This window comes from Homarus americanus, unplaced genomic scaffold (genome assembly GCF_018991925.1).
Source record: "Homarus americanus isolate GMGI-L3 unplaced genomic scaffold, GMGI_Hamer_2.0 scaffold7626, whole genome shotgun sequence".
NCBI classification, from domain to species: domain Eukaryota; kingdom Metazoa; phylum Arthropoda; class Malacostraca; order Decapoda; family Nephropidae; genus Homarus; species Homarus americanus.
Genome location: NW_024718273.1, coordinates 3,832,301 through 3,849,535, shown reverse-complemented (window position 1 = coordinate 3,849,535; position 17,235 = coordinate 3,832,301). Strand labels below are relative to the sequence as shown.

Genomic DNA, 17,235 nt, shown 5'->3' with positions numbered 1-17,235 from the left:
AAATTTTAGATCTAATGTAAGAATTTTGATTACAAAGAGCCAACATTTTATCTTTTGTGCAAAATATATGATGTTTATATTCAAAATATTCCTGGTCTTGCGGGGAATCCAGTAATGTCAATTATATTATCCTAACTTTAGTCTGAGGTATTATTTATTACTAAAAATGTAAATATACTGTTTTAACCCAAACATTTCTCTGGTAAGGAGGGAAGGTGGGGGTGGGGGGTAGGGAGGGAGGGAGGGACCCAGCAGCGTGGGAAGAGGGGAGGAGACGGAAGTGGGGTATTTTGATTGACAGATAGTGTCTGGGTGAAGTATAATTTGTATATTTACTGAAGACATTTGTTTTAGCTCATAAAATTCATACAAATTACCCAGCCAGAATATAATTTACATTGCTGGAATTCTTATAAGTTTGTGATTATTTTAAATATAAACATCATGGAATTTGCATTAGACATACAAATTTTAGATCTAATGTAAGAATTTTGATTACAGAGCCAAAATCTTATCTTTTGTGTAAAATATATGATGTTTATATTCAAAATATTCCTGGTCTTGCAAGGAATCCAGCAATGTCAATTATATTAACCTAACTTTAGTCTGAGTATTATTTATTACTAAAAATATATGCCTAATGTTTTCACCCAAACATTTCTCTGGTAGGGAGGGAAGGTGGGGGTAGGGAGGGAGGGACCCAGCGAGCGTGGGAAGAGGGGGGAGGGGGGAGTTGAGTCCATTATTTGAATGGACATTAACCTGGCGACTGTATTTCTCTTAAATATTAATTGTGTGTGCATACCATCATACAATTAAGATGTTATTTTTACTACAACGTAGGTATTGTGTCAGTATTCTGTCGGAAAAAGTGGAGTTTGGGAGTCGGCCCGGTCTCTATTTCAATTAATCCCATATGTTCTGTTATTCCATTTACGCTCGTTTTACGCGCTACTCCCACGGGTTCAATTGACCGTGTAAATCAGGGTATTACTGTACTGTACACAAGCTAAGAAATTTAATTGAGGGTAATTTAAGTTGTACAAGTATATTTTTTTGTGTTTCTTATGTATTTTGTTTGCAAGTAATGTATGGAGACAGCAAAAACTTTATTATTGTATAAATTATGAAGTGCAGTTTCTATTTTCTAACTTATTATTTGTGTATACTGTACCAGTTCTTCGAACTTGAGTGATGGGAATGCAAGTTTTGTTTGTTTTGTTTTCAGGTCCCCGTTATGCCACCGAAACCTGATGCCAGTCGTGCAGTCCTATGACGAATTAGAACTACAGTAAATCAAATTAATACCTGTGTTCTCAGAGTGATATTCCAGTCAGAAATTAATAATCCTTTGTCTCTACTGTACAAAGACCACAGTCCACCACTGATCCAACAAGTTGAATAAATCTAACACTTAACAGCACAAGTGTTATGATCAGTTAAAAAACACTTCCTTTCATCTAATTACAGCCTCTAATACATCCCTTCCTCCCTAAGAGTAACCTCCTGCTGGCAGACTGTGAGTGGCATGAGCTGACATGTAAGCTCTGACTGAAGTGACGAGGCATTTGCAGTTGCCTGGTGGTTTAAAGGATTTTGATCTAAATACAGTACTGTACATTAAAACTTCAAAAACTCTTGACTAACTGGGGGAAGGGTGTGCAATAAAAGCAATTCTCTGATAAAACAAAGTTTTTCATAATATGTGCCAACTAAATACTTTTTATATTTTATGAACAGTTACAGCATTATGATGTACACAAAAAATTCCTCAATTAAATATACTGTACAGTAAAGGCATTTAGGATGAAAGACAATGATAAAATATAAAGGCATTAAACACCAAAAACACAGGAAAATATCCATGAACATGAGAGAGGATTAAAATTATGAACTTTAAGCTTTGGAGAAGTATTGTTATCTCATTTGAAGATTTTTCAAAGAAGAAGTATCTCTTTCATTTTCACTGGAAAACTTTCTGATTTTGTCTTGACTCTTGATAATATCATAGATAACGCTTGTCTTCAGAACTTATGCCTGTTGAAACCTCTGAGCGTTTTCACTTAACTCAAAATTTGTCTTAATTCTTAACTGTACGGAAATTAGAAAATTACCACAATATTCTTATACAACATTCTACAGTATATATAGTTTTACACCTTTTACACACATTTACCAGTACTGTACTACAATACCAATTAATTTAATAACAAAAATAATATTTTTTATATAATCTACTTACATATACAGTACAGTATCACTATGGGAATAAAAAATACAGAAAACACAAAATCAAGTGTCAATATTTGGTGGAAACTGTACATAAGACAAGGAAGCATCACTACGTGCAGGCATGACCGTTGTGAGATAATGTCTCTTCTCTTCCCCACCGAGAATGCCAAACTCTGCCACCACCTCATCCAGGCCCACATTGTGCCAGCCGTCCTCATCTGCTTCACTGTTGTATTCCATTGACAGTTCATCCAATACCTGCAGAATGGGATTAACAGACTTATGCAGTGCCACTGGCCTATACATTTACAACATATTTAAAGCAATATGTACATGGTATATAGAGGATTGAAATCCCTTATATTGATAGAGCCCTGAGGAAGGGCATCTTCACAATATACCATACAGGCTACCAATAGGGGGATGCACGCACGCAAGCACACACTAGCTAAACCCCTCTGCTCCACCATCAATGCTTCCCTCAGCCAAGCAAGATGCCCAGCTGACTAGAAGACCTCATATGTGTCACCAGTGCCCAAGTCAACCAGGCCACAATCCTTAAATGAGCTACGACCCATTGCAATCACCCCAATACCCAGCTTTATCTGTGAAAGTTTCCTGTTTAACAGGGCTTATGCTGATATTGCAGGTGCCGTAGATCATCAGCAATTTGGCAATATGAAAACTTCCTCCACCACTCACTGTCTTGTCAGCTTTCTTGACTACATATACCGCCATCTGGAAAAACGAAAAACGTCTGTGGCTGTCGCCTTCAATGACTTCATCAAAGCATTTGACCAAGTCAACCACAATTTAATCACCAACAAAGTTATCGACGTCTGGTTTCGAAGAAGTCTTATACCATGGCTTACAGACTTCCTTAGTGACCGATGCCAAGCGGTATGCTTCCGAGGGGCTGTCTCCACCTTTCAGTCACTCACCTGTGGTGTCCCCCAAGGCACCAAGTTGGGACCACTCTGCTTCCGTATGCTTATCAACGATGCCCTAAGAGAATACCCTGCTCGCTGGAAATATGTCGATGACTCCACCATTGGGATCAGTGTCAACAACTCGGCTCTCAACTATACCGCCCTTCAGGATTTATTTAACAGTCTCCAAAATTGGGCCACCAACAACCATGTCACCATTAACCATACCAAGACCATGGTTATACACATCAACCTCTCCTCTGACGTTGTCCCACCCCTTTCCACTACTCTAGGCCCCAACACACTCCAGGTTGTAGACTCCACTAAGCTCCTCGGCATCACTATAGGTAACAAACTAAATTATGTCACTATAGGTAACAAACTAAATTGGAAAACACTTGTCAGTGAAGTTGTCAAATCCTTCAGTTTCAGTCTCCACCTCCTCCGCCTACTCAAGTCCCTCGGAGTTTCTGCGCCCGAGCTCCTCAGTGTTTACTCAACATTCATACTTCCCAAGCTCACCTATGCCTCCCCTACTTGGTCTTCCTCACTAAAAGCCACACAACATAAACACCTAGAAAAAGTGCAAAAGAGGGCATGCAAGATCATTCTCTTCCCTTCGTACTCCACATATCAAGTAGCGCTCAACACACTGACCCTCTCGGCTCTCTCTGACCATCACCATGACCCCATCTGCAAATTTGGTGAGAAGCTTCCGCACCATCCTCGACACCGGCTCCTACTTCCACCCGAGATCCCTCGTCCGCAAATTGCTGTTCGACACCACAACCACATCCAGGCATATGAGCACATACTGATCACTATAAGAACAGCCCAGTCCCAACCATTGTAAAAATTATCAATAACTTGTAATCAACCAGTGTATTCACTCCATATCAATATTTCCTTTTTGCACTGTCACTATGTTGAAATACCCTGTAGTATGACCTTCTACCTACCTTGTTATTATAGATCATATTTGTATCACATATCTTACTAGTATATTATTTGTCAATCAAGAGACCCATTCCCCAATTATGTACCTACTGTATATATTTTCAGCCTTCCAGCTGCCATGGCCTGTCAATAAACCGTTACTTATCATTATTACAAACACACACACATGCACGCACGCACACGCAGACACACACACACACACACCGAAGGGTCAAGACGTACCTCCTCACTGGAATATCAGCAAGTTCTCACCGGAAGTTACAATTTCAATTCGGAAAGGAATGGAAACAGCATTGAACAGTGATGAACAGTCCAGTGAAAACAACGCAGCAGTACTACTAGCAACAACTGAGCGTCGAACCCAAGTTAATCATCACACAGTGACGTTCCAGGTACCCAGTGATAACTGCCCATGAATACCCAACAACAAACAGTGATGTGTTAATCCGGCCACGATAGGGAGGCCTGGGACTGTGCACCACTTAAAGGAGTGAGGTCCTGTGACACCAGGCTACGTGGTGTCCCCATGATGCTACGACACCACGTAACGAATGAGTTGCTATAGCATCATGTGAGGGCCCTCATAACACCACATGTAAGGGAATTACTACACCATGTGAGGGCCCTCATAACACCACATGTAAGGGAATTACTACACCATGTGAGGCCCCTCATAACACATGTAAGGGAATTACTACACCATGTGAGGGCCCTCATAACACCACATGTAAGGGAATTACTACACCATGTGAGGCCCATCATAACACATGTAAGGGAATTACTACACCATGTGAGGGCCCTCATAACACCACATGTAAGGGAATTACTACACCATGTGAGGCCCCTCATAACACCACATGTAAGGGAATTACTACACCATGTGAGGGCCCTCATAACACCACATGTAAGGGAATTACTACATCATGTGAGGCCCCTCATAACACCACATGTAAGGGAATTACCACATCATGTGAAGTCCCTCATAACACCACATGTAAGGGAATTACTACATCATGTGAAGTCCCTCATAACACCACATGTAAGGGAATTACTTGTACTACACCACGTCAGGCCCCTCAAAATACCATCTGTGAGGGAGTCACTACACTACATGTTTGCTGTTCAACACCTCAGCACATGTGACTTATGTGACCGCCACTAAACAGTATTTTTTTTTTATGAGGATTAGCCCACCCGGGTACAGGTAGAACAACCCACAACGGGGCCTAGGGGGCTAAAAAATAAGAACAAAGAAATTAAAAATAGAGAAGATGCTGGAAAACCAGCTTTTTAAAGTGAGACATTGTATAGGTATGGAAACACAGAAGAAGGCAGAGCATTCCACAGTTTGGCTGTGTGAGAAAAGAAGGATGTACTATAATGGGTTATTCTAGTGTGACCGATATCCACAGAGAAACGGTGGGCACCACGGGCAAGACGTGTGTTACAAGCCCACGGCCTTGCCGGCGGTACACAGGATGCCAAATCCACCGAACATTGCCCGTTAAAGTACCTGTAAAAGAGAGAGAGAGTGAAGCAACATTGTAGCAAAGAGAAGGGGAAGAAAGATTGTCAACTAAAGTAGGAGAGTTAATAAGGCAAAATGCCTTTGATTCCACCCTATCTAGCAGTTGGACAGAAGAAGAGCCACCCCAGATATGAGAGCAGTAATCCAAGTTAGGACAAATGAATCCCTAATGTACTTGAAGCAACTGCTCAGGAGTGAAGTAGCTACGGCATCTGTACAGCATTGCCAACTTTCGGGAGGCAGTTTTAGCTCTGTTAAGGATGTATAATTTCCATGACATCTTGGAGGAAATGGTGAGGCCTAGCATATCTATTTCAAAATTTGGCAGAATGATAGCATCCTGCAATGTAATTGGTGGGAGATCATCTAATTTAGAAAGTGTAATTGGTAAATACTGAGTTTTATTACTTTTGAATTTAACCAAGTTTCTACCTCCCCATTCAGAGATGGTGCACATATCTCCATTGATAGAAGTAATGATATCAGCTCTAGAAACAGTTCTAGTTTGAGAGTTAGGAGGAAGAGGAAAATGTGAAGAAGAGTGAAGAGTGGAATCATCAGCGTAAGAATGGATAGAATTAGTTGTAGTGTGAAGTAAATCATTGATAAAAAGAAGGAAGAGAGTAGGTGAAAGAACAGAACCCTGTGGACACCACTATTGGTAGAGAAAGAGCGAGAGATAGATCCCTCGACAAAAACTGCCATGGATCGGTTCTCAAGGAAGCTAGAGATTAGAAAAGAAAGTCGGGGAGAGAAACCATAAGAGGGAGGTTTAGAAAGCAAAGACTTGTGCCATACCCTATCAAATGCTTTGGAGATGTTGAGAGCCACAATGAAAGTTTCCCCATAATCCCTAAGAGAGGATGACCAAAGATGGTTGCAATAGGAGAGCAGATCACCAGTAGATCTCGCCTGGCCAAAGCCATACTGGTGATCCGAAAAAAGAGAATGGCGTTCAAGGTGACGGAGAAAATGGGAGTTCAAGATAAATTAAAAAATCTTAGAGAGGGATGAAGTTAGGGCAATGGGGAGATAGTGAGAGGGATTAGAATGGTCACCCTTCTTCGGGATGGGCTGAAGCAAGGCATGCTTCCAAGAAGAAGGAAAAGTTTGAGTTTTGAGGCAGAGGCGAGCAAGCAAAGGGGCCAGAGCTTCAGCACACTCCCTCCGAAGAGGGGGTATTCCGTCCAGTCCATGCACCTTGCTCACATCCAACCTGGATAACACACCGGTAACCCTATGAGTGGAGAATACTGTATAGGAAGTGCATGGGTTCAGTAGGAGGAACAGGGGTAGGAGGAGGGATAGAGTAGGAATCGTCTAGGGTGGAGTTAGAGGAGAATAAGGTGCCAAAGAGATTGGCTTTGTCAGGGGGAGAGTTGGCTATAGAGTTATCAGATTGGAAGAGAGGAGGAAAAGAGGGAGTGCAGAAGTTGTTACAGATGTTTTTGGTTAAGGACCAGAAGGATTTACTGAAGGAAGAATTAGTAGGTAGTAGGCAGCTACCAAACAGGGAGGTACTACCGCCTGGGAAGATATTAGAAGCATAATGTGTTGTCTAATGGTAGACCCTGCTGCCATATGGCATCACAAAAATTGTGACCAAGTCCCAGATTGCTGATCTGACTTTCTGCCTCATTTACACACAATTGCAAAGGTCTCAATTGTTTCTCTTTCTATTGACAACACAACATACATACTGTATATCGTGTCTCATTTTTTATTTAGTTTTTCGTATTTGTATTTATTTATGGTTATTATTATTATTATTATTATTATTATTATTATTATTATTATTATTATAATTTTATAATTTGTATCTATTTTCATTGTTTTTTAGTAATTAATATTATAATTATTATTATTATATCCCCCAGGCCCTGATGTGGGTCAGTGACCTGTGCTCAGGTGGGCTAATTCCCGTTAAAAAAAAAAATACCCCCCCTGTACTCCTACTGTAGACTCAAGATGAGAAAAAGTAATATCCATTATTTTATCATTTATAATATATTACACATGCACAGTGGTGCTTTTGTAAATACTGTAAATACAGCTCTTGTGTCTGTCAGTGTGAGTTGCGTCATTTAGACTCAGGGAAAACAGTGGAGAATTCCACTGACACACAGCTCCACTCACAAGTCGCCTCACATGCCTGTATGATATAGATTTTTGGCTTTTAAATATATTTAATTATCCATACCTTTAAATATATTATTCAGGATTATTTTAGTAAAAAATAGTGTTTCTAACTTAATAATAACTTATTTTATAGACCTCCAGTATCAAAATTTCTTAAATGTTTTCACAAAACAATTGAGTCCCCATCAATTTATCATGTCAAAATATTTCTTTAACCCTTTGGCTGTGGAAGGTTACCCTAAGCTGAATAAAATGGCAAGTGCAGGAATTGTAGCGAAGGGTTAAGATCTTTCATTGGAAAAACCTGGTAGAGAATTTATTCAGGATCATTATGGCATCAAATTCATCTCTCTATCGCATTTAGCAGATGCTAGAGTATAGGAGGTAGGAAGGGAAGCTGGGGGAGAAAATGACCCCCAAAAGGGTATGCCTCCCACTTCTGACCTCTGCCTCTTTCACTCATTCTACTATAACTCATTCATTTCTACAACATTGTTCATTTGTTATTCATTAATTAGTAAATATAAATTACAGTAATATTCTGTGTTTATTAATACCTGTACCCTTCATATTCAATACAGTAAGTCCTCGCTTAACGTCGGGGTTACTTTCCTGAAAATATGACGTTATACGAAACAACGTTAAGCGGATAAATTTTCTCCATAAGAAATAGATAAAATACGGGAGTTACGTTCCCCAGCCTCCCTTTGCCCCACGAAATACATTACATATACAGAAAATCATTACCATTTCTATAGAAAATAGTGCATACATATACAACTACCAGGTTTGTATTGGTACTCACCGATGGGCGGAGGTGGTAGAGCGAGGGTGTGGTGGGTATTGAAGCTAAGGAGTAGGGTGTGACCGTTGCCCTCCAAAAATAAAAAAAATGGTCCTACAATGCTGTTCAAAGTTTTAGTGTTGTGTATTTATCTAGGAAACACCCTTGTAAATTTTCTTGGAGATCGGTGTATGTTTGAGCTAGCACCGTCGGCTTTACAAAATAACAAGGAATGTTATTATCTAATGAACAAATTTAGTGGAATTTCTTTTATTAGACTTATAAGATATACTAACACCAAGCAAATGATCGATCATATCAACCTTAATACCCCTAAAACAATATTATAGATTAGTACGAAATACAATAATACCAATACAGTAATTGCATTTCTAGGTTCAAGACCCATTTCTCTCAAGTGCCGTACAATGAAAAAAAGAAATACTACTACCCTGCAATGCCTGGAGTGTTTGAGGAGCGCCAGCAGGAGATGGCTGACTTCTTCCGTGAATCTCTAGCCCAACCACTTACATGTGGCGACTACAAAGAGCTGGTAGAGCTTTGTCTGCTGCTTCTAACTAAAGGATCCGAGCCAGTGAGCTTCACGATGGTCTAACCCGGAGCACTTCACAAGCAAGGTGGATGGCTAAACTGCTCTATACCCTCAAGATTGTTCTTTTGTCAGGCCAGATCAAAGAGCAGTTTCCCAAAGCCGAGCTTGTGACTAAAAGTCAAATCAGCAAGTTAGAAATGTTTGCTGTGTTCACAGTCGCTGTTTATGTCCCATGGTGGATTGTTTGCCCCGTTCCAGCAAGTGCGCCACTAAATGACTTGAATTTGGTCGAAACCGTGGCTGAATTTGCCCAATATGACGCCACAACAGTTGACAAAGCACGTGTGGCACTCGGTAGACACACTTGGTACCTAACTGAGGAGTTGGCCCCACTGGCTTTGTTCACGTCCCAAGTACAAGAAAGGACAAAAGAGGAGATGAGAAAAGGCCCTTCTTTGCCATGAAGGCCCTGAAGTTACTAAGAGAGTGGGGATCAATCATGGGGGCTATGGAAACCCAGAAAGTGGCACTTCCCTGGTGGATCTAATTGGGCCTGACTCAAGCCGGTTCTTCACCATGGGCGAATCATGACGACTACCTGAACATGAAACGGGTTGTGGACAAGCTTCAGGTCGTCAATGAGGCTGCAGAGCGTGGTGTAAAACTTTGCCATGACTTTTGTAATGTTGCCAGGGATGAGGAGCGCTTTCAAGAAGTCCTTCAAGTAGTTGAAAATGACAGACTCCGCGTTCCTAATCAGCGCAAACGATCATCTGTTTCCGAACAGAAATCATGGTTTCTTGATCTAGAGAAATAATACCTTGTGAATATATGATAAAACCCCTTAATGTACCATGAGAGAATAAGAATGATTAACTTTCTTGTGTTAGTGATAACAGCTTTTAATTAAGACAGGCAAATAATTTGTGTTAATATCCCTTATGATGGTTGTGTAATCTCATATATAGGCGCGTATGCCGTCAAAGCAAAATCGCTATTTTTCAAATTGCTGGTGCTCACTCAAATATGCATGAATCTTCAAAAAATTGCACGTGGGTATTTTTTATGTCAATATGCAACACCAAAATTTTGAACAGCATTGTAGGACAAAGTTGGGGCAACTGTCACACCCTACTGTGGAGGTGGATGGCGGGAGTGGAGGAGGCGCATGGCAGGAGCAGAGGAGGAGGGTGGGAGCGGAGGAGAGCGGGAGGGGAGGAGGGTGGTGTGTCACTGAGACTCTGCAGCTGCCTCCTCCTCCTTTTGCGCTGACTGGGGTTCCTCCGCTGCTGCTTGCTCCTCTTCCGTTGATGTTTGCTCCTCCTTGGCTGCTGTGTGCTCCTCCTTGTCTGCCGGCTGTTGTGAAGAAGCTGCTTCTGCCGTCCTGCGACAATAAAATTTATCCAGTGTTGACTGCTTGGTGCTACTCTTCTTCTTCTCCTTACACATCTCAGTGTAATAACCAAGACTTTCATCAATTCTGAGTTGAACCTTTAATAATAATAATAATAATTAACAGTTTATTGAAAAAATTCTGCAGTCCGAAGGCTGAAAATATACATTGGACATAAATGACTTATTACATACATTGGTGGTTTAACAAAAGCCTTCATTAGAGAAAGGTAAAGGAACATACAGTGAACATACAGATTAATGTAGGTGTTGAACAGCAAACTTGTAGTGTAGTAACTCCCTCCCAGATGGTGTTAGGAGGAACTCACGTGGTGTAGTAGTTCCCTCAGATGGTGTTATGAGGGACCTGGCGTGGTGTAGTAATTCCCTCGCAGATGGTGTTATGAGGGACCTCACGTGGTGTAGTAATTACCTTACAGATGGTGTTATGAGGGGCCTCACGTGGTGTAGTAATTCCCTCACAGATGTTGTTATGAGGGGCCTGACGTGGTGCAGTAATTCCCTCACAGATGGTGTTAAGAGGGACCTCACGTGATGTAGTAATTCCCTCACAGATGGTGTGATGAGGGACTTGACGTGGTGTAGTAATTCCCTCACATATGGTGTTATGAGGGACATGTGGTGTAGTAATTCCCTCACAGATGGTGTTATATGAGTGAGGTTTGGTCTTAGGCCTTCCTATCGTAGAAGGATTAACACATCGCTGGTTGTTGTTGGGTCTCACGGGCCGTTATCACTGGGTACCTGGGACCTCACTGTGTGAAGGTTAACTTGGGTACGACTGTTACTGTTGAGTTGTTCTCACTGACTTAAGCACTGTTCACCACTGTTCACCTCTGTTTAACAATGGTTCCGTTCCTTTGAGCTATGTTCTCTGTTTGGGTCGTCATCTACAAGGATTTGCATACCTTGCTGGATCATGTTGAACACTTCTGCCATCCTCTTGGAAGTTAGCGTTCGTTGAGGTTCTTCTTCGTCATCGTCATCTTCAATGGGACTGTGTTCTGTTAGTTGTTGCAGATCCTCATTGGTGAACTCTTCTGTATGGGATGCCAGGACGTCCTCAATATCCTCTGATTCCAGCTTATCAAAGCCTGCCTGTCTAGCCAAACTTAGATATCCCTATTCACTGCTGGGACTAAGTCCGTGAATCCTGTAAAACTGTTGACGTACTCAGGCCACAATTTACGCCACACACCATTTAGGCAACTTTCTAAAAACCTCCTTCCATGCCTTGCCAATGTTGTCAATTGCATGAAGAATGTTGTAGCCACACCAATATTCTCGGATCGTTGTTTTATTATCTCCGTCTGTAGCCTTGAGCGGCTGGGCCATGGTACGGCGTAAATAATACGCCTTGAATGCGGCGATGACGCCTTGGTTCATAGGCTGCATCAGTGCTGTCGTGTTGGGAGGCAGGAATACAACGTTTACAGTCATGCAAGTCATCGAGATTGGGATGATGAGCTGGAGCATTGTCAAGGATCAGAAGAATTTTTAAGTTAAGGTTCTCCTTGGCACAGCATTCCTTCAGTGCAGGGACGGCGTACACGTTTAATCACTGGCTAAATATGGCGTCGGTTATCCATGCCTTCTTGTTTGCCTTGTAAATGACAGGTAGGTGATCCTTAGAGTAACCTTTCAGGGCCCGTGGGTTGGCAGCGCGAGAAATCAGCATAGGCTTCAACTTGAAGCCACCGGCAGCGTTCGCTCCAAGCAGCAGAGTCAAGCGGTCTTTTGCCGCTTTAAAACCTAGCACTCTTTTCTCCTCCTTGGAGATATAGGTCCTCTCAGGCATCCTCTTCCAAAAGAGACCAGTCTCATCCACATTGAAGACTTGCCTTGATGAGTAGCCTCCTTCCTGGATAATCCGTTTGAATTCTGGCGGGAATGTCTCGGCAGCAACCATATCTGAACTGGCAGCTTCACCAGTCGTCTTTATATTGTGGAAGTTATAATCACGCTTAAATCGTTGAAACAATCTTCGGCTGGCCGTAAAGGTCTCTTCTTTCGATCCTTCACCCTCTTCTGCCTTTAAGTTGTCAAACAAGGATCTGGCCTTATACTGGATAACCATAAGGCTCACAGGGGCATTGCGTTGATTCTGGTCCTCCATCCACATAGCCAGCATCTTTTCCACTTTTTCTATCACAGTGCTTCCAGTATGAGTTGTCTTAGTTGCACTCAGAGAAGAACCACTTCCAGCGTTGGTCCGGATAGTACGCACCGTTGTGGGGGTTAGACCAAGCACAGCAGCTATGTCCACAGCACATTCCCCTTTTTCAAATCGGGTTAATACATCCATTTTCGTAGCCAGGGCAATGGTCTTACATAGCCTCTTCACTACACTAGCATCAGAAGCACTGATGGGCACTTGGAAGCCATTTCGAATGGTTAGAGTACAGTTTTAGAGCAAAAACACTTAAGTACACACGAATGATGTGAAGTCGTAACAAAGACTGGCTCAGCGTCGCTTGGGGACTCTATGTCGTTCCGCGAGTAAGGGCAGCGTGCCGAGCCGAGAGAGCGTAGCGTGGCCAGTCAAGAGCGGGTGATGCACCGTAGAAAGTAGTCCATGACGACGCAAAACGACGTAGTATTGGATCATCGGGATGATAAACGAATTTTTTGTCTCTAAAGTTTAGCGATGTAGTACAGAAACAACGTTAAACGGGAAGACGTTATACGAGGACTTAATGTACTGCATATATCTCAGATAAAATATATAATCAGAAACACATCTCCATATATGGGCAGTACCAACTTCATTTCTTGTGAATAAAACTTTATCAACTTTTTTGATAACCATGGATATATTTTCTACTTAACCTTCTTTATGAGACCCATTAATCCCTCACCCTGACACTGGGTGACCTGACATTGCATGAGACCACCCCACCTCCACCTGACACTGATCAGGTCAGGTCAGCAACATGAGACCCACTAATCCCCTACCACACCTCCACTGCAACATTTCTTACATTTTTCCATAAAAAAATTGAGTCCTTATCATTATTGTCATTTTTTGTGACTGTGAAGTGAACGGTGTAACTTTGAAAATGTCTGGCAAGCATTTTGCTCACCATCTTTAAGGCCAGGACGAAGGCTACACCTCCAGTCCCCACTATTCAGACTCCCCAAAGTCTGTGTGGGACTCTGGTTGATGTCTCCACTCCACCTAAGAGTCCCCATAGCCTTGAAGGGGACATATGCTGATTATACTTGTTCTTAATAATATGGTGAGTGTTGTTTAAATGTGTTGCAGTGGTAGTAGTATTTTAGGATTTTTTTTCGGTGATACAATGGGTGTCCGACTGGCCAGGTACCTATCCCATTGAACCCCATATTATAATGAACATGATTTCCAATATTTCAGCCTGCGAATGGGTAGGAACCTAACGCCATCGCAAATGAAGCTACGCAGTGAAATATCTGAGTCTGATTGTGCAATAACCAAATATGGGAAAAATTTTGCGTGCTGCTTTATATCAAAAGCCCAGTCATGAATTGTGTTATTTTAAGAGTCTACCATATGTTACTGTACAGATATTTTAATGGTGAAAACTAGAACTATGAGTTAGACAAGTGAAAGAAACTTACTGTTTCATCTTCATGCATAAGAGCAATGTTGTGGAGAATGCAGGCAGCCTTCACAAACTTTCTGTTATTGTCGACATGGCGGTCCAACTTTTGCATCCGCTTAAATCTTGACTTGAATATGGTCATGGCATTAACTGCTAACTTATGAGCTTCTCTGTGGTTTTCATTAAACAAGGCTTCCTAGATATAAAAACAAAATAAAATTATTAACACACACACACACAAAATGCATTACCCTAACTGCTGTAGCAGATTTTTACAACTGACAGATTGGTTCACTTCAATTCTTAGCTAACTTATACAATAAATATTAACAATTTCTATATCACACTGGTCAACATAAAAAAAAAATTCTCATGGTTCTGGATCAAAACAGTCTGATTCTAGTGTAATTGTATGTGCTGAACTCAATTATGACATTCGTATAGCTGTATCAGGCTCAGTTTTCCAGAACCAGCATATCTATATATTTAGTGTACCATGCTATTCATACAGTAATTTATATGCTCATTGGCTCCACTTATGCAATTATTTTGTCCTGATTTGTGCTTTTTTGTTTGTTTCAGTTTGCTGATTCATGATATTGCATATCTACACCTGCATGATTTGTAATTACTCTGAAATTAACAAAACATGGAACGTCGCAAGTGTGTGAACGGTGCTGACAGTTTTTGCTACATATGTGGTGCCTTCACTCCTGGTAGCCTCAAGAAACCAATCACAAAAGCTGTTCGACTGAACTACAAAAGTTACTTCAAATGTCATTTGGGTGACCAAGACAAGAAATGGGCACCTCATGTAGCCTGTAAGTCTTGTGTTAACCACCTGAGCGAGTGGATGTGTGGTAAACGAAGTTCAGGAATGCCGTTTGCTGTACCAATGATATGGCGTGAACCTAAAGACCACAGTAGTGACTGCTACTTCTGTCTCATAAATATTAAGGGAATAAAAATCAAGACACGAGGCAAGGTACAGTACCCCAATATTGCTTCTGCAATCCGACCAGTACCGCACAGTGCTGAACTTCCAGTCCCAAATCCACCGACTGAACAAGAATTGAGTGATTCCGATTCTACCTCTACCTCAATGGAAAACGACTACCAGGATGACTCTGAAAATACCAGGCCTAAACTATTTACACAAGAAGCGCTTCATGATCTCATCAGGGACCTAAACTTGTCAAAAGAAAAGGCTGAAGTTTTGGGATCCAGACTAAAGCAGCATAACCTGCTAGAAGATGGAGTGCATATCACTACAGCGCATTACCGACATAGACAGCTGTCTGCATTTTTCAAGATGGCAAACAACCTTTGTCATTGCGAGGACGCAGTATCTCTCATGCAACACCTCTGCAAGTTTGAAACATACAAGACAGAGGATTGGAGGCTGTTTATAGACTCAGGAAAAGACTCTCTGAAAGCTGTTCTTTTACACAATGGCAATCGGCTTCCATCTGTCCCAATAGCACACGCAACAAAAATGACTGAGAGCTATGAAACAATGAAAATTCTGTTGGCCGCTATAGAGTATGAGAAACACCAGTGGAAGATATGTGGCGATCTCAAAGTCATCAGTTTACTACTGGGCCTTCAAAGTGGCTACACAAAGCACATGTGCTTTTTGTGCTTGTGGAACAGCAGAGCTGATGCAGAGCACTATGTGAGAAAGGATTGGCCGACAAGACCAAGAGATGCGCCTGGAAGGTTTAACTGTGCTCACAATCCGCTTGTAGATCCAGAAAAGATATTTTTGCCTCCACTGCATCTAAAGCTCGGTTTGGCTAAAAATTTCATCAAAGCTATGGATCAATTCAGTGCTGGGACTCAATACTTATCTCAGAAACTAGGTGGTGTGGTTTCCGAAGCCAAGTTGAAAGCAGGTGTCTTGAATGGACCACAAATTCATATACTAGTTAATGATAGCGAATTCACCAAAACATTGAACCCACTGGAGAAAAAAGCATGGGAATCATTTGTCAATGTGTCAAAGAATTTTCTTGGAAACTATCGTGCTGACAACTACAAAGAAATCGTAACAACCATGCTTCAGAATTATCATGCATTGGGAGCAAGGATGTCCTTGAAATTGCATTTTTTCCACTCTCATATTGAATTTTTCCCAGGTAACCTTGGAGACGTTAGTGATGAACACGGCGAAAGATTTCATCAAGATATCGCCATAATGGAGAGCAGATATCAGGGACAATTCAGTCCTAACATGATGGGCGACTATTGCTGGACACTGCAACGAGAAGAGAGCAAGCTGTACAAGAGAAAGAGTAAAGTTCAGAAGCACTTTTAGAACTTCATATTTTGTCATTATAAAGGATTTGAACTTATGTTTTTTGGTACAATTTTTTATGAGCTTATCTGTGATAGGTTTAAAATTGTATCTTGCATGATGTGATAATGTTACTATATTTACTATTTTTTTTATTCTTTAAGAAAGTAGGTCTGATGGTAGAATGAAACATCCAATTAATATGAAATTAGTCATGAAAGCACAGTCACATGAGATAATCTCATCTTTTGCATGACACGTGATGGAATATTAAATATTTGTACCTATTGATTTTTTTATAAAACCTGGTCTGATAGAACAAAACAAATATCAGATTCGAATTCAGCAATATAAAATTAGTTGTGTGAGCATGATCTCATATGTGAACCATTTTGGCTGTTGACCAGTGGAGTGGGTTCTCTAATAAGGCTAAAGTAAAAGATATAGAGAGGGTTCCTATCCATGAGACAAATTACATTATATTTCACCAAAAAATAAAGCTAAATTAATCAACTTGTATTGTACCATATACAGTAGTGGTGAAAACAATAGTCTTACTTGGTATGATAGAACTTCCGTCATGTGAGGTGTCATGATGGCTGGTGCTAGCGGGTATACTGCTGGGGCAACAATGTGTGTTTCTGAACTTGTTAGACTTTGCAAGTGAAACCAAGCTCCTGATTCCTGCAGAAATAAGACAAATATACAAACCAGAAAATTTATATCATATGCCCCTCTGTCCTTAAAGAGTCATGATTCATTAACATCATATGATATAAATTTCAGACTCATACATGTGGTTTATATCTTACCTATGACA

General features: G+C 41.1%; 1 protein-coding gene across 2 annotated transcripts in view; it reads right to left on the bottom strand.

Moving 5' to 3' along the window:
* Positions 1-919: 919 nt before the first annotated feature.
* LOC121859378 (protein ANTAGONIST OF LIKE HETEROCHROMATIN PROTEIN 1-like) overlaps positions 920-17,235 on the bottom strand; it is a gene marked incomplete in the record, with an annotated part of 151,949 nt that continues 135,633 nt past the window's right edge. Inside the window, 3 exon segments of one of the 2 annotated variants that reach the window (XM_042356157.1) lie at positions 920-2,490; positions 14,136-14,315; positions 16,974-17,099. In XM_042356157.1, coding sequence (XP_042212091.1) covers positions 2,293-2,490; positions 14,136-14,315; positions 16,974-17,099 — 504 coding nt within the window. 2 annotated transcript variants of the gene reach the window in all.